At 43.9% G+C, this 25,581-nt stretch overlaps 1 protein-coding gene across 1 annotated transcript; it reads right to left on the reverse strand.

The window, feature by feature from the left end:
• Window positions 1–1,169: 1,169 nt before the first annotated feature.
• On the reverse strand, window positions 1,170–25,350 carry LOC139386101 (ubiquitin conjugation factor E4 A-like). The gene is made up of 20 exons (XM_071131526.1): window positions 25,258–25,350; window positions 23,367–23,538; window positions 22,875–23,045; window positions 21,916–22,028; window positions 21,435–21,587; window positions 20,445–20,604; window positions 19,710–19,912; window positions 19,310–19,501; window positions 12,646–12,979; window positions 12,375–12,501; window positions 11,535–11,842; window positions 10,108–10,240; window positions 6,247–6,437; window positions 6,030–6,130; window positions 5,765–5,878; window positions 4,963–5,137; window positions 3,314–3,494; window positions 2,870–3,017; window positions 2,618–2,775; window positions 1,170–2,378 (listed from the first exon to the last, which is right to left on the reverse strand). Exons 2-20 carry the CDS (start codon window positions 23,494–23,496, stop codon window positions 2,243–2,245), a joined length of 3,228 nt encoding a protein of 1,075 aa, XP_070987627.1. The 5' UTR covers window positions 23,497–23,538; window positions 25,258–25,350; the 3' UTR covers window positions 1,170–2,242.
• Window positions 25,351–25,581: the final 231 nt, after the last annotated feature.

Consider the following 25,581-nt stretch of genomic DNA (forward strand, 5'->3'; position numbering starts at 1 on the left):
CTTGAATAAAAAGGGAGGGGCATGGATCAGTAAACCAGTCACAATCTGGTGTGACCACCATTTGCCTCATGCAGCGTGACAAATCTAATTTGCATAGAATTGATCAAGCTGATTGATTGTGGCCTGTTTAATGTTGTCCCACTCCTCTTCAATGGCTGTGCAATGTTGCTGGATATTGGTGGGAACTGGAACACGCTGTCGTACATGTCTATTCAGATTATCCCAAACATGCTCAATGGGTGACATGTCTGGTGAGTATATGCAGGCCATGGAAGAACTGGGGCATTTTCAGCTTCCAGGAATTGTGTACAGATCCTTGTGAAATGGGGCCGTGCACTAAACGTGATGGCGGCGAATGAATGGCACACCGATGAGCCTCAGAATCTCCTCACGGGATCTCTGTGCATTCAAATTGTCATTGATAAAATGCAATTGTGTTCATTGTCCATAGTTTACGCCATCCCATACCATTACCTCACCGCCACCATGGGGCACTCTGTTCACAACGTTGACATCAGCAAACCCACTCGTATGCTCAGCACAGTTGAAACTGGGATTCATCCGCGAAGAGCACGCTTCTCCAGCGTGCCAGTGGCCATCAAAGGTGAGCCCACTGAAGTCAGTTACGATGCCAAACTGCAGTCAGGTCAAGACCCTGGTGAGGACGACAAGCACGCAGATGAGCATCCCTGAGATGGTGTCTGGCAGTTTGTGCAGAAATTCTTCGGTTGTGCAAACCCACAGTTTCATCAGCTGTCCGGGTATCTGGTCTCAGACCATTCCCCAGGTGAAGAAGCCGGATGTGGAGGTCCTGGGCTGGCGCGGTTACACATGGTCTGCGGCTGTGAGGCCGGTTGGACATACTGCCAAATTCTCTAAAACTACGTTGGAGGCAGAGAATTGAACATTCAAAAGGAGAAATGCTCACTAACAGGGATGTAAACAAATTTGTGCTCATTGAACATGGGACGAACACTTTGCATGTTGTGTTTATATTTCTGTTCAGCGTAATTGGATAGTGTTGGTTGGTAAAAACTTTGTTCAGTTCCTAATACACCATACAATTATCATTATGTTATGTTAACTTTAGTACTTAATGAATTAGTATTGGAAATAAATGAGTTATTGCCTGTTATTAGGCTACTGGAAGAAGTAATGCAAAAGATTGATACTGTAACACATCAAAGCTTTTTATTTATTAGTCATACTGTACATTCAAAATACATTGACAGTTAAAATATTGCATTATAATTTCACTCTGGTAATCATCAAGTTAGTAGATACACCACATACAAATGCATGCTATCAAATGGGCATTCTCTCACACGTGTTCTACTAATTTCTTCGGCAAATCACACTATACTTTGCATTAAGTCTAAAATTCCAAACAAGAGCAACTCGCACAAGTTACAAACTGCTTTGTAAATAACCAATAGAAAGTGACACCCAAACTCCTACATTGTCTATACCATCTCTTGTTTAGGATTTAAGACCTATCTGTTGACAGCGCATTTGATACCATAAATGCAACAATATAATAACTTGAAAAATGTCTGGTCGATGAAATTAAAGCAAGGCTGGTGGTTTTAGGCACCAATTCTTTAAATTAAGATTGGTTAGCCCACATTTTATTACATGGGTATTATATGCTTGCATAAGACATTATTTCAATTGTAAATGCTAAATAACGTTAGATAATGTTGTTTAGGTTCGTAGTGCATATTGACCTTAGGTTTACTATAGAGACGCGGGGCAATTAATAAGACATATGACATTTTCTTGTTCTGAAGTCCATGTTCAGTATACTTTGCCTACTTTTAAAATATAAAACATTTGGCAGAGCTGATATTCATTTAGGAATTCCTAAACGACTATTGTCCAGTTAGACCAGTGGTTCTGACCAGACTGCAACCACTAATGGTAAACAGCATATTCTCTGAAGCAGGGGGCAACATTCTAAAACCACCATAGGGCACATGAATGTAGCAGTGCAACTCGGTTTTCAATTGCACCACTACCTGCTCTCTTGACAGTTTTTGAGACATGGGATCTTCCATTGATCAGTGAGGGTATTTGAGTGATATGCGCTGCATGAGAGGGAGAAACCAATGTCTCACGTGGTTTGAAGTCCGAAGCTTGAAGGCAAGCACACATGGATGAGTCAAAGTGGAGCATACTACTGCCGGTAAGGAGGTGAGGGAAGGTATGGTACAATCATAGTTTGTTTGAGAAGATCCCAGGGCTAGCCACTAGGGCCCATCTGCAGCCGCTCCTGCTTATGCTGGGCCAGCCACTGTAAGATCTGTTGCTTCAGCTCCTCGTTGGGCCGGATCTGATCCATTGTGAGTGGACTGCGGTTGAACGGGTCTGTCTGATCACTGTAGGGAAATGAAAATTGATACTCAATATCGTACAAAAAAACGTGATCTCGGGCCGTATGTTTCAAGACTGCTGATTTAGGACCAGTTTTGCCTTTTAGATAACAATGAATAAGACTACACGGACAGGGGGGGGACCTGATCCTAGATCAGCACTCCTATTCTGAGATGCTTGATGCATGCAGTCCCTGGAATAAACCAGCAGCACGTAGACATGCTACTCCTAAGGGATCACTCACCTGAGTAAATGCCGTGCTATGGTCGAGCGATCAACCGTGACATTGGAGGAGGGGAGCAGCACAGGGTCGAGCATCAGTGTAGACATAATGGGGTCCAGGAAGTCGTCTGGGGCGTCCGCGTACGTTTCCTCATCCTGCAGCTGTCGGTCTGCATGAGACTAAGACAGGAGACAGGCAGAAGTTATTCATTTAGGGTCATGGTATGGAGAGGGCATAGTGGTACAGTGTAAGGTGATTTTATACAGATCTAACCTTTATTTTGTCAGCAAGGAGACCGAAACCAACAATAACTTCTCCGGGCTTGTTGATCTTCTTCAGGACTCGGACAGTCTGAGAGAAGAGCGTGGGAGAGTAGGAGCGCCCGTCTTTTGGGACAGTGGCACAGAAATTCTCTTCATCACTGCCGAAGAGAAAACAGACATTGTTAGAGTCACTAGAAACCAAATAGCCCCCTTATATGCCACACATGGATTCAAATTGTACTTTTAAAAAAAAGGTTGAACTAATTTAGCTATGCTTGCCTGGCACAATTGAACCATCCAAAACATGCAAACACCACCCACCTGGCACTCCAGGCAAACGCTCAAAATATTTGATCGGCTGAAGAAGTACAGATGGAAAAAGCAAGGGAATTTCAACCCAGAACAACTTCTGAGCCTTGTATTAGCCTTGAAATACTGCCTTTTTGAAACGTACCCCAGGTTAAGGTAGATGGTGCAGATATCGGAGACCAGTTGTTGAGGCTTGAAGTCAAACTCGCTGAAGTCTTTCACCTTCAGGGCGCCCATCTTGGGGCCAACCAGGTGCTGCAGGAAGTGGTTGAGCATGGAGATGATCCTCTCGGCCATGAAAGGGTGCACAAAAATACACTTGATCTCTGGGATATCATGGAGAGGGAGAAGCGAGTAGGAGTTTCAATATATTCATATATACAGTGTACAAAACACATGCTCTTTCCATGACAGATCAACCAGGTGAATCCAGGTGAAAGCTATGATCCCTTATTGATGTCACTTGTTAAATCCACTTCAATCAGTGTAGAAGAAGGGGAGGAGATCGGTTAAATAAGTATTTTTAACCCTTGAGACAAGGATTGTGAATGTGTGCCATTCAGAGGGTGAATGGGCAAGACAAAATATTTAAGTGCCTTTGAACGGGGTATGGTAGTAGGTGCCAGGCACACCAATTTGAGTGTCAAGAACTGCAACGCTGAGCCTCCCAGGTGGCGCAGTGGTCTAAGGCACTTAATCGCAGTGCTAGCTGTGCCACCAGAGATTCTGGGTTCGAGCCCAGGCTCTGTCGCAGCCGGCCGCCCATGGGGCGGCACACAATTCGCCCAGCATCATCTGGGTTAGGGAGGGTTTGGCCGACAGGGAAATCCTTGTCTCATCGCGCACTAGCCACTCCTGTGGCGGGCCGTGCGCAGTGCACGCTGACCAGGTGTACGGTGTTTCCTCCGACACATGGGTGCGGCTGGCTTCCGGGTTGGATGGGCATTGTGTCAAGAAGCAGTGTGGCTTGGTTGGGTTGTGTTTCGGAGGACACATGTAGTAGAGGCTGGTGAGGTGAGAACGACTCTTAGTAATGGTCGGAATGGAATGGTATAAAGCGTATAGAAACCGTGTGCTTGATATCATTCGTTGATTCCATTCCAGGCATTACAATGAGCCCGTCTGCCGATTTAAAGTGTCATCAGCCACTACTGAGATGGATATAAGTCAACTAAGTCAATGCTAGTAATGTCCTTTTCATAAAACGAAGGCTCTCGACCTTCGCCTCTCCAGAGTCCGTACCGGAGTTGCAGCGATGAGACAATTGGAAACCACGAAATTGGGGAGAAAAAAGGGGTAAAAAATATAAATAAATTAAAAAGAACTGCAACTCTGCTGGGTTTTTCATGCTCAACAGTTTCCCATGTGTATCAAGAATGGTCCACCACCCAAAGGACATCAAACCAACTTGACACAACTGTGGGAAGAATTGGCGTCAACATGGGCCAGCATCCCTGTGGAATGCGTTAGACACCTTGTAGAGTCCATGCCCCGACAAATTAAGGCTGTTCTGAGGGCAAAAGGGGGGGGGGGTGTAACTCAATATGAGAAAGGTGTTCCTAATGTTTTGTATCCTCAGTGTACAACACAGTGCCATCAAATATAAAGTATTGCCATTTACCTTAAACAGGGCAAACTCTTAATTCTGCTCAATGAATTGGACAATGATGTCTAAAATATATATATTTGTTTTAAATACACAAACACCCATAGTTTGTGTAGCTCTAGGTCGAGACGCATGTCCAAGACATTATCCACTCATTGTTTTCCATTCATCCTCCCTCTTCAACTAACCCGATGTGAGGAAAGCCAGTGTGCCGATGGTCTCGTTGGACATGATGTTATGGAAGCGTGCCAGCTGTCCCAACATATGCAAACTGGACTCCTTCTCCCTGAGGGCATCAGGAGCCAGGCCCTCCCACTCGCCATGGTCCTTCTCCAGCTGCAGAAGCTTAATCTTGCTCAGGTACTACCACAGAAAAGGATCAGATCAGAGGGAAGTAGTGAGAAAATCGGACCGAGTTTAAAACGTGGGATCTTCGGATAAACCAGGGAATACACAACTAGATTCAGCCGAGGGCCAATTTCTTCTTCAGCGGATGGTCAGGCGGCCGGAACATAATAATAAATCATTTGTAGACTGCAAATTGACTGCAAGAAGCCCAAACAGACATATTTTATTTAAACATAATAATTTCAAATCTTGCTTACATTTGTACACGATCACATATACATTAACTCTCTATTGTGTGTGGGAATACTTTGGAACAGATTTCTAAAAATCAAAACCAATTGGAGCTGATTTGCGGATGTTTTTACAGTCTTTTAGGTCCCCCAAAAAATGAATAAAAAGATAGATCAGTAGAGGCTGGTGAGGTGAGGACGACTCTTAGTAATGGTCGGAATGGAATGGTATAAAACGTATAGAAACTATGTGCTTAGTACCATTCTTTGATTCCATTTCAGGCATTACAATGAGCCCGTCTGCCGATTTAAAGTGTCATCAGCCACTACTGAGATGGATATAAGTCAACATAAGTCAACGCTAGGAATGCCCTTTTCATAAAACAAGCAAGAAACGCTGACAGTTTCTCACCTGTATAGCTTCGTCGAGTAGGAAGATGGCGTCGTTCATCAGGAGATTCAGATACCGCAGGAAGAGTGGAGGATTCATGGCCTCGAGGTTCTCGGATGCATAAACAGCAAGACTCTGAAGTGAACAACATTCCACATAAGAATTTCGGGGCATTATGGTGCAGAACTGAAAAGCAATAGCCATGTGTTTTCTGCATTCTTCAATAAGGACTACTCTAAATGTGGTACCATCTAAATAACTGAGAAAAAAAGGGAAACAAGCTTGCCTTAATGCTCTCTCTGTAGCTCTCTTTCCCCCACATGAACTTGAGGATGGGATACATAGGTCTCCTGTAGTTGAACTTCTGTTCAAACTGGTGAGGGTCACCTGAGGAGAAAAGTCAATAACATACAAGTCACATGCATGCACTTGAGCTTCATTACAAAGGTTTAGATTCTAACACACACAAAAACATGTGCGCAAGACACACACACTAAACCCACCAGTGAACTCAATGTCCACAAACACAGCAATGAGTGCCTCAGCCAGGTGAGGTGCATGGTGGTAGGAGCAGAAGACCCTTTGACGCTGGAACATGATTGGCTGGGCTGTGCCAGCCGACGCCGGTTCCATGTGGGGCATCACCGCCTCCAGCACCTCTGCCAGCTTCGCCCGCAAATGAGGGTTCTTCATCCTGGGTACATGGGTAAAGAGTAACACAATAGGAACATCGATGAGTCCGAATGGTAGACGCATTTACCCCTTAGGAATATCACATCCAGAAGAGTGACTTATAACAGCCAATGGCTATCCACAATTGAGATGTACAATACCCTGAGGACTGTTTACTACCGTTCAAATGTTTTGGGTCACTTAGAAATGTCCTTGCAAAATTAATCGGAAATATAGTCAAGATGTTGACAAGGTTATAAATAATAATATTGTCCTTCAAACATTGCTTTCATCAAAGAATCCTCAATTTGCAGCAATTACAGCCTTGTAGACCTTTGGCATTCTAGTTGTCAATTTGTTGAGGTAATCTGAAGAGGTTTCAGCCCCATGCTTCCTGAAGCACCTCCCACAAGTTGGATTGGCTTCTTACGTACTATACGGTCAAGCTGCTCCCACAACAGCTCAATAGGGTTGAGATGTTACTGTGCTGGCCACTCCATTATAGACAGAATACCAGCTGCGTCTTCCCTAAATAATTAATGCATAGTTTGGAGCTGTGCTTTGGGTCATTGTCCTGTTGTACGTGGAAATTGGCTCCAAATAAGCGCCGTCCACAGGGTATGGCATGGCGTTGCAAAATGGAGTGATAGCTTTCCTTCAAGATCCCTTTTACCCTGTACAAATCTCCCACTTTACCACCACCAAAGCACCCCAGACCATCAAATAGCCTCCACCATGCTTGACAGATGACATCAAGCACTGCTCTAGCTTCTTTTCATTTCATCTCAAAAATGTTATTCTTTGTGATTCGTACACCTCAAACTTAGATTTGTCTGTCCATAACCATTTTTTCCAATCTTCCTCTGTCTAGGGTCTGTTCTTTTGCCCATCTTAACCTTTTATTTTTATTGGCCAGTCTGAGATATGGCTTTTTCTTTGCAACTCTGCCTAGAAGGCCAGCATCCCGGAGTCGCCACTTCACTGTTGACGTTTAGACTGGTGTTTTGCGGGTACTATTTAATGAAGCTGCCAGTTGAGGACTTGATGCATCGGTTCCTAAAACTAGACATGTACTTGTCCTCTTGCTCAGTTGTGCACCGGGGCCACCCACTCTTTCTATTCTGGTTAGAGCCAGTTTGCGCTGTTCTGTGAAAGGAGTAGTACACAGCGTTGTACGAGTTCTTCAGTTTCTTAGCAATTTCTTGCATGGAATAGCCTTTATTTCTCAGAACAAGAACAGACTGACAAGTTCCAGAAGAAAGTTCTTTGTTTCTGGCCATTTTGAGCCTGTAATCGAACCCACAAATGCTGATGCTCCAGACACTCAACTAGTCTAAAGATGTACTGATTAAAGAAGCAATAAAACTGTCAAACAGTTTTCAGCTGTGCTAACATAATTGCAAAATGATTTTCTAATGATCATTCAGCCTTTTAAAATTATAAACTTGGATTAGTTAACACAACGTGCCATTTGGAACACAGGAGTGATGGTTGCTGATAATGGGCCTCTGTACACCTATGTAGATATTCCATGAAAAATCTGCCATTTCCAGCTACAATAATCATTTACAACATTAACAAATGTCTACACTGTATTTCTAATCAATTTGATGTTATTTTAAACGGACCAAAAAATGAGCTTTTCTTTCAACAAAAAAAACAAGGAAATGTATAAATGACCCCAAAGTTTTGAAAAGTAGTGTATGTACAGTGCCTTGCGAAAGTATTCGGCCCCCTTGAATTTTGAAAAGTGTGATGAATAAAAACATATACCAATTTAATTTAAGGACCAAAGAACTGACAGCTGTGCAATATAAATTAAGCTATAGTTGGGAAGAGATTTTCGATGTACCCATTCCATGGCACATGGTTTATGAATTGATACGCAAAACAACGCCAGATTCAAAACTTCACATTTTTCAATTTAAATTACTATACAAAATTCTTGCAACTAATATAATGTTATATACAGTGGGGAGAACAAGTACAGTGCCTTGCGAAAGTATTCGGCCCCCTTGAACTTTGCGACCGTTTGCCACATTTCAGGCTTCAAACATAAAGATATAAAACTGTATTTTTTTGTGAAGAATCAACAACAAGTGGGACACAATCATGAAGTGGAACGACATTTATTGGATATTTCAAACTTTTTTAACAAATCAAAAACTAAAAAATTGGGCGTGCAAAATTATTCAGCCCCCTTAAGTTAATACTTTGTAGCGCCACCTTTTGCTGCGATTACAGCTGTAAGTCGCTTGGGGTATGTCTCTATCAGTTTTGCACATCGAGAGACTGATTTTCCCATTCCTCCTTGGAGCTCGAGCTCAGTGAGGTTGGATGGAGAGCATTTGTGAACAGCAGTTTTCAGTTCTTTCCACAGATTCTCGATTGGATTCAGGTCTGGACTTTGACTTGGCCATTCTAACACCTGGATATGTTTATTTTTGAACCATTCCATTGTAGATTTTGCTTTATGTTTTGGATCATTGTCTTGTTGGAAGACAAATCTCCGTCCCAGTCTCAGGTCTTTTGCAGACTCCATCAGGTTTTCTTCCAGAATGGTCCTGTATTTGGCTCCATCCATCTTCCCATCAATTTTAACCATCTTCCCTGTCCCTGCTGAAGAAAAGCAGGCCCAAACCATGATGCTGCCACCACCATGTTTGACAGTGGGGATGGTGTGTTCAGCTGTGTTGCTTTTACGCCAAACATAACGTTTTGCATTGTTGCCAAAAAGTTCAATTTTGGTTTCATCTGACCAGAGCACCTTCTTCCACATGTTTGGTGTGTCTCCCAGGTGGCTTGTGGCAAACTTTAAACAACACTTTTTATGGATATCGTTAAGAAATGGCTTTCTTCTTGCCACTCTTCCATAAAGGCCAGATTTGTGCAATATACGACTGATTGTTGTCCTATGGACAGAGTCTCCCACCTCAGCTGTAGATCTCTGCAGTTCATCCAGAGTGATCATGGGCCTCTTGGCTGCATCTCTGATCAGTCTTCTCCTTGTATGAACTGAAAGTTTAGAAGGACGGCCAGGTCTTGGTAGATTTGCAGTGGTCTGATACTCCTTCCATTTCAATATTATCGCTTGCACAGTGCTCCTTGGGATGTTTAAAGCTTGGGAAATCTTTTTGTATCCAAATCCGGCTTTAAACTTCTTCACAACAGTATCTCGGACCTGCCTGGTGTGTTCCTTGTTCTTCATGATGCTCTCTGCGCTTTTAACGGACCTCTGAGACTATCACAGTGCAGGTGCATTTATACGAAGACTTGATTACACACAGGTGGATTGTATTTATCATCATTAGTCATTTAGGTCAACATTGGATCATTCAGAGATCCTCACTGAACCTCTGGAGAGAGTTTGCTGCACTGAAAGTAAAGGGGCTGAATAATTTTGCACGCCCAATTTTTCAGTTTTTGATTTGTTAAAAAAGTTTGAAATATCCAATAAATGTCGTTCCACTTCATGATTGTGTCCCACTTGTTGTTGATTCTTCACAAAAAAATACAGTTTTATATCTTTATGTTTGAAGCCTGAAATGTGGCAAAAGGTCGCAAAGTTCAAGGGGGCCGAATACTTTCGCAAGGCACTGTACCAGGATACATGAATATTATGCACAAACATTTGGCCTGGTACTGTGTGTACGCACGGGTGAACTCAATGCCTCCCCCTCTCTTCCCCCTACCTCTCCACGTTTCCCATGAACACAGTGATGAAGTTGAGGACCTGCTCCAAGCTGTCGGCAGAAGACTCCAGGACCTCGTCGGCGAAGCGGCGGAGGAAGACAAAGAAATCTCCCAAGTTCTCCGCAAAGAACTCTGCAGACGTACAAGAATCCTTTTGATAACCAACCCCTCTTAGTAGTCGTAATAAACTCTCTCCCAGAGGAGGCTGGTGGGAGGGGCTACATGAGGACGGGCACTTTTTAAATGGCTGGAATGGAGTCAAACACGTTGTTTCCGTGTGTTTGGTGTTTCCATTCATTCCATTCCAGCAATAACAATGAGCCCGTCCTCCTATAGCTACTCCCGCCAGCCTCCTCTGCTCTCTACTTGTGTTATTCTCTCACAATTCTTCTATAGCCCTGTCATTGGGCAAATTATTATTCTTTTTGCTGTTATTTAGCACAGTGGTTCCCAACCTTTAATGAACCGTGGCACATCTTGATGGGATAAAACAATTCTGTGGCACACCTAAAATGGCCCTATTAATTAATTTAGTGGTAACGACCGCCATCTTATCTGATCCTTCATCATCGATTTTCCGTGACAAACATTCTTTTATAGATTAAATGGGGATTATTTGAACTAGGTTTTTTATAGTACCTTACTCATGATGACTCATTTGTGTGTACCCCTTTAAGAGGGTCCCGCAATCTGCGCAGGGAAAAATAAATAAATAAATACTCTTAAAATACTGTAGGTCTTAAGTTTTGAAAGGTTTGAGCTAGAGACGAGCGTTTTTCTGCATTGTAAAGGTGCAACCACAGCCACAAAGCCATGTTCCGTTTGTTTCTATGGCAGAGGCTGTGGTACAGCTAAGACTTGCCTGTGCTAATGGTTCTCACAGTCGAAGTTAAATGATACAAAATGACTTTGCTCGTGATGCCGGCCCCTCAAAAAAGATACAAATGTAACAGCCTGAGAGAACTGGACTTGAAACAACGATACAGATGAAACCATGTGCCATTCAATGTATTATCTGAGCGGCACTGGTGCTCCCACTCCACAGGTCATGTTTATAAGTGAGTGTTCCAACACAATGATCAAGATTAGGAAGCCATTTACGGCACACCTGGTTGAAAACCACTGATTTAGCACCTCCATTGTACGCACTGACTGCAGGTCAGCATAAGAGCATCTGTCAAATGACTGAAAACGTGATGTCAAGGTTGATGGCGCAACATTGAAAAGAAAGTTGGAGTTGTTGATGGCCTTTTCTGCTCATGGGGCGATTGGTCTAAGGAAGTAAGTAAACAAGCCAGGTTGACGGAAAGCTTCACCTGCAATGACTGTGATACTTGGTTGTCTTTCCTACCTTAGTTAAATACTCTGACTAAGTCGCAAAAAAAAAAAAAGTCTAAATGACGAAGCGGTAGAGAGGGGTAGCTACCTGGCATGTGACAGAGCAGGCTGTTGTGTAGCGGCGGCAGGGGGAAGGAGAGCTGGGCGTGCTCGGGCCCCTGGTTGCTGAGGCCCAGTTGAACCAGGAGTGTGGCGCTGGACGCCTGCAGGTTGAGGCAGCACTGCAGCATGCCCGGCTGGGTGGCTGCTGCCTTGGTCGACAGGTAGACCGTCATGAGGCGCTCGAACTGCTCGCGGAGCTGCTCGGCCGCCGGGCCGCCCGTGAGCTGGGCCTCCCGCCACGTACCCTGCAGCCGGTGGAGCGACTGGTTCATCTTCACCATCTGCTCGTGGAGTCTAGGGAGAAGCAAGAAGACACAATACAACTTTCTTAACCATATGTCACAGGGAACAATTGAAATTTGTCAAGGTCCAGTTCACAACGTTAGATACAGTACATATTGCTCAGCTGTTATGAAGGAGAACACTGAGATGTTATCACAAGTCTAGTCCAAGGGCCAGATCAAGCCTTCTCCTGGACTTAAACCCATGCTCAATGGAGAACCACCACTGAGAGGTTTTTTGTGTTTCAAGGAACAAGGCTTAATCTAGGTCAGACAAACAGCACCAAAGGCATTGTGTACTAACATGGTAAATAGAACTGTCATCATGCACAAACCCAAAACCAAGTAATATACTAATGTTCATCATATGGATACAGCATTGCTAGGTCTGGGGTGTATTCAGTGAGGCGATATGTTCACAAATTTGCAGATAGAAATGCACCGAATAGACCGGACGTGATTTCCTATTCTACTTGAAAGACAATCATATCGAGCCTATCATTTTAATTATATCTAAATGTTCTGTAACGTTGCCAGTTAGTTACCTGTGGAAGCCCAGGTGAAGGGTCATCTGGGTGAGGATGAGGTTCTCAGTGAGGAGGCTGTACGACTGGGCGTACTCCACCGACTGCTGGGGGGGAAGTGGGACGAGACACGTCTCTTTGTCCAGACCTAATGATCAATGAGAAAATGAGGACAGGTTCATATACACTAACATAAAATAGAGAATCAGCTATGTAAAAAGGACATCCAATGATCCATACCCACGTGCACGCATATGCAAGAGCGCACATACAAACGTGCACACACACAGACCTCTGGCATGCACGTTGCGGTTGCGCCGCTCCTCCTCGCTGAGCTCCTTGAGGGCGCAGTAGGTGGGGTTGAAGGTGAGCAGCTTGGGCGAGCGCAGCCGGCAGAAGGGCTGGCACAGCTTGAGCAGCGCGGCGCCCAGGTTGAGGAAGAAGGCGTCTGAGGCGTACATCTGGAAGAAGATCTCGGGCATCTGGTTGGCCCAGATCTTGGTGCGCCCGCCGTTGGCCTGCAGGCAGCCGCCCAGCCAGGAGAGCAGCAGGTGGCGCGTCTCACCCGACTGCTGCAGCAGGTTCTTCAGGAGCTGGTGCAGCTTGTCATGGAACTGGCCCATGAACTGGGACGAAAGGAGGACAGGATATGTCAATAAGTAGACGGGAGCAGAGTATGTGAGCGGAGTTGAGCGGTCTGAAATCCCGCTCGTCACTCCAAGTCTTTTCCAACCGCTCCGCTAAAAACGTCTGAGCTCACAGAAAGAAAAACTGCTGATCCAGATTCGCTACATTTATTAAAATCCCTATATTATTTCAAGGCTACCGCCTACAAAGAAATACATTGTGAAGCACTTGCGAGTGCGACACAAATGCTGATTGGGACATAAAGCACTCAGCATTTTAAAAACATTTTGTTGTATTAAACCATAAGTCTATAAATTGCATATATAGGCTGTGACTTACTTATAATTAAATACAAATTAAACAAAAAAAAAATGCCTTCTATACACACAGTGCCAGTCAAAAGTTTGTACACACCTACTCATTCAAGGGCTTCTCTTTATTTGGACTATTTTCTAGGTGTGCCTTGTTAAAAAGTTCATTTGTGGAATTTCTTTCCTTCTTAACGCGTTTCAGCCAATCAGTTGTGTTGTGACAAGGAGGGGGGGGGGGGGGGGGGGGGGGGTAATACAGAAGATAGCCCTATTTGGTAAAAGACCAAGTCCATATTATGGCAAGAACAGCTCAAATAAGCAAAGAGAAAGGACAGTCCACCATTACTTTAAGACATGAAGGTCAGTCAATCTGGAAAATTGTGCAGTCGCAAAAACCATCAAGCGCTATAATAAAACTGTCTCATGAGGACCGCCACAGGAAAGGAAGACTCAGTTACCTCTGCGGCAGAGTAAAAGTTCATTAGAGTTAATAGCCTCAGAAATTGCAGCCCAAATAAATGCTTCACGGAGTTCAAGTAACAGACACATCAACATCAACTGTTCAGAGGAGAATGCGTGAATCAGGCCTTCATGGTCGAGGTGCTGTAAAGAAACCACTACTAAAGGACACCAATAAGAAGAAGAAACTAGCTTGGGCAAAGAAACATGAGCAATGGACATCAGACCATTGGAAATCTGTGCTTTGGTCCGATGAGTCCAAATTCGAGATGTTTGGTTGCAACAACCATGTCTTTGTGAGACGCAGAGTAAGTGAACAGATTATCTCTGCATGTGTAGTTCACCCCGTGAAGCATGGAAGTGGTGGTGTGATGGTGCTTTGCTGGTGACACTGTCTGATTTAATTAGAATTCAAGGCACACTTAACCAGCATGACTACCACAGCATTCTGCAGCAACACACCATCCCATCTGGTTTGCGCTTAGTGGGACTATCATTTGTTTTTCAACAGGACAACGACCCAAAACACACCTCCAGGCTGTGTAAGGGCTATTTGACCAGGAAGGAGAGTGATGGAGTGTTGCATCAGATGACCTGGCCTTCACAATCACCTGACCTCAACCCAATTGAGATGTTTTGGGATGAGTTGGACTGTGGAGTGAAGGAAAAGCTGCCAAAAAGTGCTCAGCATATGTGGGAACTCCTTCAAGACAGTTGGAAAAGCATTCCTCATGAAGCTGGTTGAGAGAATGCTAAGAGTGTGCAAAGCTGTCAAGGCAAAGGGTGGCTACTTAGAATAATCTCAAATATCTTTTGATTTGTTTAACACTTTTTTGGTTACCAACTGGCAGGTGTCTTCACTGACATTTTCAACATGTCCCTGATTGAGTCTGTAATACCAACATGTTTCAAGCAGAAAACCATAGTCCCTGTGCCCAAGAAGACAAAGGCAACCTGCCTAAATGACTAAATACCCGTAGCACTCACATCTGTAGCCATGAAGTGCTTTGAAAGGTTGGTAATGGCTCACATCAACAGCATTATCCCAGAAACCCTAGACCCACTCCAATTTGCATACCACCCAAACAGATCCACAGATGATGCAATCTCTATTGCACTCCACACTGCCCTTTCCCACCACACTTATGTGAGAATGCTATTAATTGACAACAGCTCAGCGTTCAACACCATAGTACCCTCAAAGCTCATCACTAAGCTAAGGATCCTGGGACTAAACACCTCCCTCTGCAACTGGATAATGGACTTCCTGACGGGCCGCCTCCAGGTGGTGAGGGTAGGTAGCAACACATATGCCACGCTGATCCTCAACACTGGAGCTCCCCAGGGGTGCATGCTCAGTCCCCTATTGTACTCTCTGTTCACCCACGACTGCATGGCCAGGCACGAGTCTAACACCATCATTAAGTTTGCAGACGACACAACAACGACGAGTCTAACACCATCGTTAAGTTTGCAGACGACACAACAACGACAACGACGAGACATCCTATAGGGTGGGAGGTCAGAGACCTGGCCGGGTGGTGCCAGAACAACAACCTATCCTGCAACGTAACCAAGACTAAGGAGATGATTGTGGACTACAGGAAAAGGAGGACCGAGCATGCCCCAATTCTCATCGGAGGGGCTGTAGTGGAGCAGGTTGAGAACTTCAAGTTCCTTGGTGTCCACATCACCAACAACCTAACATGGTCCAAGCACACCAAGACAGTCGTGAAGAGTGCACGACAAAGCCTATTCCCTCTCAGGAAACTAAAATGATTTGGCATGGGTCCTGAGATCCTCAAAAGTTTCTATAGCTGCAACATCGAGAGCATCCTGACCGGTTGCATCACTGCCTGGTACGGCAATTGCTCGGCCTCTGACCGCAAGGCACTACAGAGGGTAGTGCGTACGGTCCAGTACATCACTGGGGCTAAGCTGCATGCCATCCAGGACCTCTACACCAGGCGGTGTCAGAGGAAGGCCCTACAAATTGTCAAAGACCCCAGCCACTCCAGTCATAGACTGTTCTCTCCACTACTGCATGGCAAGCGGTACCGGAGTGCCAAGTCTAGAACAAAAAGGCTTCTCAACAGTTTTTACCCCCAAGCCATAAGGTAATCAAATGGCTACCTGGACTATTTGCATTGTGTGCCCCCCCAACCCCTCTTTCACGCTGCTGCTACTCTCTGTTTATCATATATGCATAGTCACTTTAACTACACATTCATGTACATACTACCTCAATTGGGCCGACCAACCAGTGCTCCCACACATTGGCTAACCGGGCTATCTGCATTGTGTCCCACCACCCGCCAACCCCTCTTTTACGCTACTGCTACGCTCTGTTCATCATATACGCATAGTCACTTTAACGATATCTACATGTACTTACTACTTCAATCAGCCTGACTAACCGGTGTCTGTATGTAGATTCTGTCTCTCACAGTTGAAGTGTACCTATGATAACAATTACAGACCTCTACATGCTTTATAAGTAGGAAAACCTGCAAAATCGTCAGTGTATCAAATACTTGTTCTCCCCACTGTATCACCAGTTGTACATTTACCGTTAATTCCTACAATTTCTAATCTACAATGTGTTACTTTGGTTAGTAATTTATTTTATTGCATTCAATATTATTCTAGTCTTCCTGTTCTTATTGTGGACACATTGTTTGCAGAGTGCACAACCTATGCTACACTTGTGAGAAACAAGTTTTGGTTTATTTAATTCCATTTACGAGGCTCCCTGGCCTGCACGCAAATGTAAGCATATAAATGTGCACATTTGGGGATCTGATAATGTTTCTGATTGGCTTAACGCACCACCACTAATGAATGACCTGTGGAGCTTCTCAAAGTAATGTTTTCTTCACCTCAAACGGCATTCCCACAAAGTATGTTTTTACATTTGAGAGTTCTAATAGTTCCTCAATGTATTTGAAAAATCTTTCCTGCTCTCTCCCTTTCAATGACCACTTAGCATGAAAAGGAAAATCGAATGCTCTGATCCAATGGAAACGTCATAAAATAGGCTTCTTATCCGTGCTCGACTTGGACTGAAATCGGTTCCGGTACTCATTTTGGGTGCGTGTACTGTTTAAATTTAGGTGCAGGAGCTCCACAATACTTTGAAGCTAATATTCTGTAAGACTAACAGGGTTTGAGGTGCCGGTACTCAGCTCCAGTGAGCTCCTGCCCAAGTCAAGCATGGCTTCTTATCCCTTGTGCAAATAGCCTACAGCTGTGTATTCGCTAGCACAGTCTGAGCCGGACCTAATGTTCAGGTTCCTTGCAGACAGGCCATGTGTAGCCAATGTGATTTATAGGATATTTATTTTTAATCTGGATATTTTCTACCTGCAGGCTGTTGGCTTTATGTAGGTTATTTTTTACATAGATGGCAATGGCTATAGAAGTTACTTTTTAGGTTTGCATCATTTTCATTTCAATTGAGATCATTTTGATTACCCACATGACAATGAATTTGAGATATGAAGACGTTATAAATTACATTCGACTGTTTCATGAACATTTGCATATGAAAACCATACCTGGCACGCAGATCGGTAGAAATTGTAAGATAAATTGGCATTCCACATGAGTAAGGTTGCCGACTCCTTGTGTAGCCCATTACTGGCAAAGCCAGCAGGAGCGGGAGGAGAATAGTTGGGTCAGGTTAAGTTATCTCTAGCGCCCTCGAGGCATCAAACTGTAAGCTTAAAGCATTAGACAAGCTCAATGCACATATTTGATTTGATTAAAACACATAGGATGTGCTCAATTGATTGGTCGAAAGAACAGACGACTTTCGGTCGATCAACATTTGTCAGGGACAGCCTTAAAAAGGTAGGCCTAAAGGTTTTTAAGCAAAATAGCCCAATAAAAACAGAAAGCTCCTTGAAAGTAGGAATATGCTAGGCCTATTGGACCAAAATAAATGGCCTATTGTATAGATAATAGAACAAAAAAGAAGAAAATTTCAGAGATCAGATTTTACTTTATAAATACTTCGCTACAATGACACACTTAGTTACCTATTTTATTTTAGCATGTGCACGTAGTAAGTACACCATCGTGATTATTTAGTTGTGGACACTACATTACCGCACTCCCTCTTGCTCTTCGTCCTCATCTTTGTAAGTCACCTTGATTGAGCACCTGTGTGTTTTATCAGTTCCTTCATGAAAATATTTAGCAAACTCCATGACAGTAGCTTAAGCAAGGGGCTATAGCAGCACCCAATAAGACTACAAATGCATGCTGGGTCGGGGATGCCCCGAGCTCGTGAAGTGAGTGCTACTGAAGCGCTCTCTACTGGAACGAAATTGGAGTGGGTAAGACGGGATGCTCCAGCCTTTGGGAATCTCGCGCAGTTCTCTCCGCTCCTCGCTCAGCTCCACTCACATACTCTGGCACGGGAGGTGATCACTTAACAACACTGTAACCTACACTTGTTGTTCTACTGGTGTGTTTATATAGATCTTGTGGTGAACTCTCTGGACAAAGCCCCATGTTATGTTGTCAGTGGATCATTTCGGCACGACAGTTCTTGTTTCATTCAGATTTTAAAAAATACCCCTGAATGCTATGATACCCTGTTATTGTCTGAAACCTATTGAAGTGATATTTAAAACAGGGGTGCTCAAACTTTTGGGCTTGATGGGCTATGTTCATAAGGTTAATAACTTGAATGTGTTTCAAACGACTTAAAGATGCACTATGCAGAAATCCCTCCACCAGTTCGCCTAATTTCAGTTTATGTGACAAAACAAGCAAGTATAGCGTAGCGAATCATTGTACCATCTAAACCGCTGCGGAATATATTTTCCAGAACCAAAAATACTGTATTTTCAGCTGGTGTACAAAACCAAAAGACGCAAAAATGAAATTTAAGACTGGAAGCATAGAAATAGAGCACATAGAACAAATATACTGCTTCTTACTCGCTTTCAACGAGAAAGAAATGTAAGTTATAGATATGTCAATGTGAATTTTGTTGGCTACCCCAAAAAGTTACATATTGCAGCTTTAAATATGGTGACGGTATTGGAAAGTTCAGGAAAACCTCAGGGAAACTCATCAGGCATTAGTGCCTCTAGCCTTTTGGGGTGGAACAAAACATTTTAGTGCCTGCCTTCTTGGCAGTGGATAATTGCATAATTATTATGCATTGTTAAAGTAAAATCTTCAGCAATTCTTTACATTTTGGCTTGCGGTGTAGAGAAAATGTTGCTGTTTTAAAACTAATTACATGCAATTCTACACATTCTGCCATGGGGTAGAGAGAAAATGTTATAATATCCTGCAATTCTACACATTTTGCTATAAGGTGAATAATTGTTTTTGCAGTTTTAAAGCAAATGTCCTGATATTCTACACATTGTGTAGCTTAGACTAAGCTAGTGTCTGACCATTAGCAGTAAGCTAGATGTAGGCCTAAGTGGGGTTTTGGAGACACAGAAGAAGACGATAAGGTTAGGGGTCCGTCCCAAATAACATTCAATGCCCTATATATAGTGCACTACTTTTGACCAAAGACTCTAGTGCCCTTACCTGGTGTATGTTGGACTCCTGCACCTTCATTTCTTGTGGACTGGAGCGTGAGGGGTTGAGGAAGAAGCCGTGACCCTCCACCACCCCCGGGGTCTTCAGCAGACAAGAGATACTCAACACAGTGCCAAGGAGGGTCTTCTGATACTGAAGCCCATTGTTGGGATCTTTGGGTTGGATGTGCTCCACCAATACCTGGAGGAAGAAAATTTGAAGTATATTATATTAGCAAAGAGTAAACTACTTTTGAGATCAAGGTTGTCCATCTCAGACATATGAATGCAGTTGTTGTACAAATAATAATAATAATCTTGTTATGAATAGTATAGAATATAATCAAGTAATAATCATGGTTGTAGAAAACAGTCCAGAGGAGTGATGACGATGCATTACGGCCCCTGACCGTAGCGATGTCTTTTTGGCGGCTGAAGTAGAGGAGCAGGTCCAGGTAGGAGAAGAGTAGCAGCTGGCAGAGATCCAAGTCTTTCACACGGCCTTGGAAGATATCGAGCACGGGCCCGATCACCTCGCTGAAGGTGCGCACCTCCTGGTCAGCCAACAGGCCAGCGATCACCTCCTCCACGAACTCCACCACCTCGTCCAGCTCTGCGACGCACAACAGAAAGCACACTTAATGTCAGGGTTTTTCTTGGCTCAAAAAGGGGCTTAGGTATAAAAGAAAAAAAACTGTTTCATAGCCCTGTATAGTGCAGAAAAGATGCTGTACTTTACAGAACCAAACGTGTACAGGATTTTTCCTGGCTCAAAAAAGGGCTTAAGTATATAGCAGAAAACAATAACCTGTATATATAGCCTACACAGTTCAGTAAAGTATATTCTCTGTATTGTACAGGCATCTTTCCCACCCTTTTCTGGACACAAACCACACACAACATCACCAGGACCTTATATGACAACACACAGCAAATAAATACAGATAGACAAGTTCAAACCAGTCTAAACCAGTTCTTTCATCAGTGGGTGCAGACTAGACTAAGTTACAGCACATCTTGTCTTGGGAGGCCTCAACAGTTGATACCTGAGCAGCAAACACCACTTTCTTTGGCTACTGAGATGGAACAGAACCGGAATCCTCAGACAGTCAGGGGGTGGGGCTTTAATAATTGAATGGACTCACGGGCTCCGCCGACTCCCTCTAGCAGCAAATCCAGTAGCTGCTCGTACACGTTCTGTCTGATGTAGATCTCGGGGGTGAGCAGGACCGTGCGCGTGTTGGACACCGTCAGGTTCTTACAGCGCACTGCGTACGACAGCAGCTTCTCCGGTACCTTGGTGACCTGAGGGTGTGTAATGTCAGAAGGGAGCAGGGAGGTTAAGAATTTGTCACATCATTGTCAGCAATGGAGCACAAACTAAACATGCTTTATTTAGCCTTTATGCAGATTGAAATGATCTAGACATAAACAGCAGATTTAACCTTTAGACAGGTCATTCATTATGTTCAGTAAGACTATTTACCATGTCACACTATTTCGCTTTACATTGTCCCATGCAGCACGGTTTAGACAGTGTACAAAACATTAGGAACACTTTTCTCATATTGAGTTGCACCCCCCCCTTTTGCCCTCAGAACAGCCTTAATTTGTCGGGGCATGGACTCTACAAGGTGTCGAAAGCGTTCCACAGGGATGATGGTCCATGTTGACTCCAATGCTTCCCACAGTTGTGTCAAGTTAGTTTGATGTCCTTTGGGTGACGGAGCATTCTTGATACACATGGGAAACTGTTGAGCGTGAAAACCCCAGCAGCGTTGCAGTTCTTGACACACAACCGGTGCGCCTGGCACCTACTACCATTCACCCTCTGAATGACACGCATACACAATCAATTGTCTCAAGGCTTAAAAATCTTTCTTTAACCTGTCTCCCCTTCATCTACACTGATTGAAGTGGATTTAACAAGTGGCATCAATAAGGGATCACAGCTTTCACCTGGATTCACCTGGCAAGTCACGGAAAGAGAGAGGTGTTCCTAATGTTTTGTACAGTCCGTGTTTACCTTTTAAAATTGTCCTACACAGCACACCTTTCCTGACTGAATTATGGCTGGGAATTCGTGGAGAAAGACATTAGGAATGAGAGTGAGTGCTGTGGTATGTGACCCCCACCTCTTCCTTGGCTCTCTGGTAGCAGGCGTAGAGGAACGGTATGGCGCACTTGTCCCCGGCGTCTCGGTCGGCAGAGAGATTCACAGCATTACACGAGGTCATGTAGATGAGGTGGTTTCCTGGCTCCAGCATCAATAATCTGTTGAAGAGTGCCTGATATAAAAAATGTAAAAATTATAAAAAACTTAGCCAACATTCTGTACTATGAACTTCATGTACTTACTTACTGATCTCTGATCCATGTGGAGCATATGGTCTCGATGAACTTTGTTCACTATGCATTTTTCACTATTCCATCTTCTTAGAGTAGACAATGCACTGTATACTTAATAGGCCTAGTCCCCTGACACTTACAAGCCAGTGAGGAAATCGGTATGGGAAGACACAGTACTGTACATGTGGATCTTATGGCATCGAGGTCAACTGAGCTGACCAGCGAACAGTTCGCCACCACCATTACCAATGTCCAGTCCTATTGTACCTGCTCGATGTTGTCCATGTCCAGCCAGTCTTGACCGTCCATCTCAGCGGCCATTTCCTCCAGGAACACACAGCGTGGAGGAATCCCATTGCCTCCTCTCAGACTGGGGTCACCTGAGGTCAAAAAATAGTTCATGTTTTACTTTTCACTTAGAGCAAACAGGGTCATTCATGACTCATTCCAGCATCTAGTTTATGAGTATTGAGCTGGGGTGAGTCATTTACTGTTTACTGGATGGCCCTGAAATGGAATCCTAAAAGAGGCCAGCGGTCCAGCAGCACCAAAGAGCACGAACAGATTAGATTAGATTTAGACTAGAAATGGACAGACAGGGGCTCCGTCATCGGGGCACTTTCATGCCAGTCAGTGAGGGATGATGAGCGGGAAAAGGGGAGGCGGCGGACGGTAATCTGGGACCTGTAGACCCCCTTGATGACACAGCCTCTGAGTCAGCCAGTTGGCTGATGCCAAGCCGATCACTCTCTGTCTAATCTAGTACACACAGTGACAGCGTGAAGAAAAGACAGCCAGGAAGGATGGTTGTACTGAATTCCCATGAGTTGAAGAAGGAGTTGAAGAAAGATGTAAGTCACACATTGACCATGCCCCCAATACAGCACCTCAGATCAATCAACAGAAAACAGAGGGAAATAAAGAAGGCAGTCGGAATGGGTGCCTGGTTATTAAAACAAGGGGATGTTGATGGGTGATTAATCAAGCCATCGCTTGTGAATGGGCACACAAAGGGTTGCCTGGGAAACAGACTGATTTGCTACCACTACAGTACATCATATAGACCCAGCCAGGCAACATTAAGGGTTGTTTACATGACAACAAGATTCAGTAAACTAGAAGGGACAAGTGGCATCACGCTGCCACTCCAATGGAAAAAGGTGTCCTAAATGAAGAAACACGGTGTAAACGCACTAATATGCTCCAATCTAACTTCCTGCACTCACTGTTGTCCAAGGTGATGAGGAAGATCCTCTGGATCATGTGGTTGATGTTGAGCTGTTCGCACAGCTCCTGCCGCGACAGGAAGGAGCGGCTGATCTCGGCCACCGAGTCGTCATTGTCCTCGATGCTGTCTGAGTTCTCCGACTCGGACTGACTTCCCTCCGAGTCCTCCGCTGCAATACAAGATAAGCCAGCAAATATAAGAAACCGTATGAGGTTATTGTCAAATGTCAAGCCAGTGAGCGTGCTGCACCATATCAGTGATGTTTAAGTTATACAGACAGGCTATAGCTTATACAAGTAGCACAGTGAACCATTAGAGCAGGTGTGGCCACGTGGTTTGCAGGCCTTCATTCCAACCCAGCACTAAAACACCACCAATTCAGCTAATCAAGGTCCTGCCATGCAGCCGATTAGTCAGGTCATGTGTGCTAGAGCTGGGCTGGAGCAAAAGCTTGCGTGCCCTGTAACTCCTCCTTGGGAGGGTAACTCACATGGTGGTTCACCATGGTGCAAAGGTGGTTTCTGGCCCGATGCAAACTGCTTGGCGTCGGCGAGGGAGCTGAAAAGGGCAGCGAAGGGGTTGCGGGAGATGTTTTGGTTGTTGTTGCCCTGGTCAGTCATCTCACTGGACCATAGACTCCATCAACAGGTGCTGGCACCAGCCTGGACAGAGAGGTACACTGTGGTATGGAACACTGGACTAGGTGAGTTCAAACAAATCTATAGAAGTTGTTTCAAGTGTGTCAGACTCAGCAAACAGGTTCGTGATTTCAAACGATCCACTCCTTATATGCTACTCTGTGTCAAGTAGTGCCAAGGAGTGGAATGATAACTCAAACAGACTGGTACCTCTAGGCTAAACCCAGACGGTAAGCATTTTTATTCAGGCCAGAGGAATAACAGAAACCCAATGTTCATTTGTGAACCACAGACTGACTGGTTAGCTTATTGACAGGGCTCCACAGTGCTACCGTTTTTGGGGGCATAAGATGCCAAACATTTTGCTGTGCTACCTGGAATTTTGGTAGCACCAGTGCCCCAAGAAAAAAATCCCCCAGGTAATAAGTGTTGTATTGAATTATTTGCTGTCCCTCGGCCCACAGCCTCAGTAGCATGCAAACGTGGTGGCACGGAAAGAAAGGAAAAGGGAGAACTTCTTTAGGAGATGAGCTTCAAAAGCAGCTAGGAATCATATAGGCTATATCTCAATCTTAAAAATGTTTATTTTTTAATTGTGCTCCTAAACCCTGTATTTTAACATATTATATAAACCCATTGATTCTTGAAAAGTATGAGCTTAGTTCAACTGTCCCCATGAGTTTAGTTCAACTGTCTTACCCCATCTGAAGCCAAAATATAGCTTGTTTTTCCAATGTCTGTAAACAGAGTAAATGTAAACAATCTCTGTATAGCCTCAAAACATGGTTAAAACTAGAAGGCTGATATCTAGTCTGTCCTTGCAGCCATAGCTCTGTCTCGACATTTGAGTGTGGTTATATTTCTCCAGCCCCATCCCTCAACCTTTGATGGAAACTGTGGCGGGGACCATTCTTTGTTATTGTTTCAACTGCTGATTACTGCTGTAATACCTCAAATATTTTTTAATTCTGCTCCAAATATCGTTGTGTGCTCCTACATTTTTCAAAATGTAGAGCACGTGTCACAGTAGAGTCCTGATTGAATGCCGATGTTTACTGTTTGACTGAAATAAGGCAGAAGAGCACTTGTGTCACAGTACAGTCCTGAATCAATGCGGATGTTTACTGTTTGCCTGAAATAAGGCAGCATAGACAGACTGCCAACAGATGGACGTCTTCCATCTTACACTTTGATTTTGCATAATGCATTATTATCATCATTATTATCATCATCGTCATTATGATGATGCGTAGGAAAGGGTCTGTCAACGTCAAGTGGTGGTAGCCTGGACACCTGTAACATGCTAGTTAGTCACATAGCAGGTTAGATTGCAAACTAGCTAGCTAGTACCTGGCTAGCTAATTAACGAGCTGTCAAGTGATGTAACTATATCACAACAAACGATTAAAGTGATGTGTTATTTGAAGGAAGGGCACATAGCTAGCTAGCCACTTGTCTTTCGATAACTCGAATCAATTGCATAATGACTCAATAAGCAAGCTGATAATGTAGCTCGCTAGTCGTCAGTGAATCACCGGTTCCGCTCAAGTAGCTCGCTAGCTAGCAGTCGCCGTATTTAGCTGGCAAGCTAGTTAACTTTAGGCTAGCAGATGGACTGCACATGATCCAGGTAAGTTGTCAAGCCCGCTGTACTTTGTCAGTTACGGGGCAAAACTTGACTCTTTTGACAGATGTCAAAAAAAAAAAAAAAGCAGATATTCAAATATCGGAATATTGTCATACCTGAAACAACAGCAGATAACGTGTATTTCAATTAGCTAGAAAAGCTTTCTTTCCTCTGCTTTGGTTCTCGCACCGCTGTGAAGCAGGCAAGAAGTACGTCCGGGTCACGGATCGCTTTAATTCTTCACAATAAATGTCCCGTCCTGTATAATTTGTCAATTCATGATAAGAACGAAAATGATGGAAAATGTGCACAACTATCGATATATTATATACTAGTTATCATACAAAGAATAATATAAAGTATTTCTATAAGATATGTAATTTATTTGTTCAAGCCTAAATGGTCAACAATGTTTTTTGTGTGTGTACTCCTATCATTCA

The sequence above is a fragment of the Oncorhynchus clarkii genome, chromosome 27, assembly GCF_045791955.1.
Source record: "Oncorhynchus clarkii lewisi isolate Uvic-CL-2024 chromosome 27, UVic_Ocla_1.0, whole genome shotgun sequence".
In the NCBI taxonomy this organism is placed as follows: domain Eukaryota; kingdom Metazoa; phylum Chordata; class Actinopteri; order Salmoniformes; family Salmonidae; genus Oncorhynchus; species Oncorhynchus clarkii.

What these genes read in the sequence shown, in the direction of transcription:
- LOC139386101 (XM_071131526.1), bottom strand. Translation starts at nt 23,496, where the DNA reads ATGACTGACCAGGGCAACAACAACCAAAACATCTCCCGCAACCCCTTC. An exon ending in ACTGGCTTTCCTCACATCGG is followed by an intron (nt 3,495 to 4,962) that starts GTTAGTTGAAGA and finishes ATGATATCCCAG; the next exon opens with AGATCAAGTGTATTTTTGTG. An exon ending in ATAGCACGGCATTTACTCAG is followed by an intron (nt 2,379 to 2,617) that starts GTGAGTGATCCC and finishes ATTTCCCTACAG; the next exon opens with TGATCAGACAGACCCGTTCA.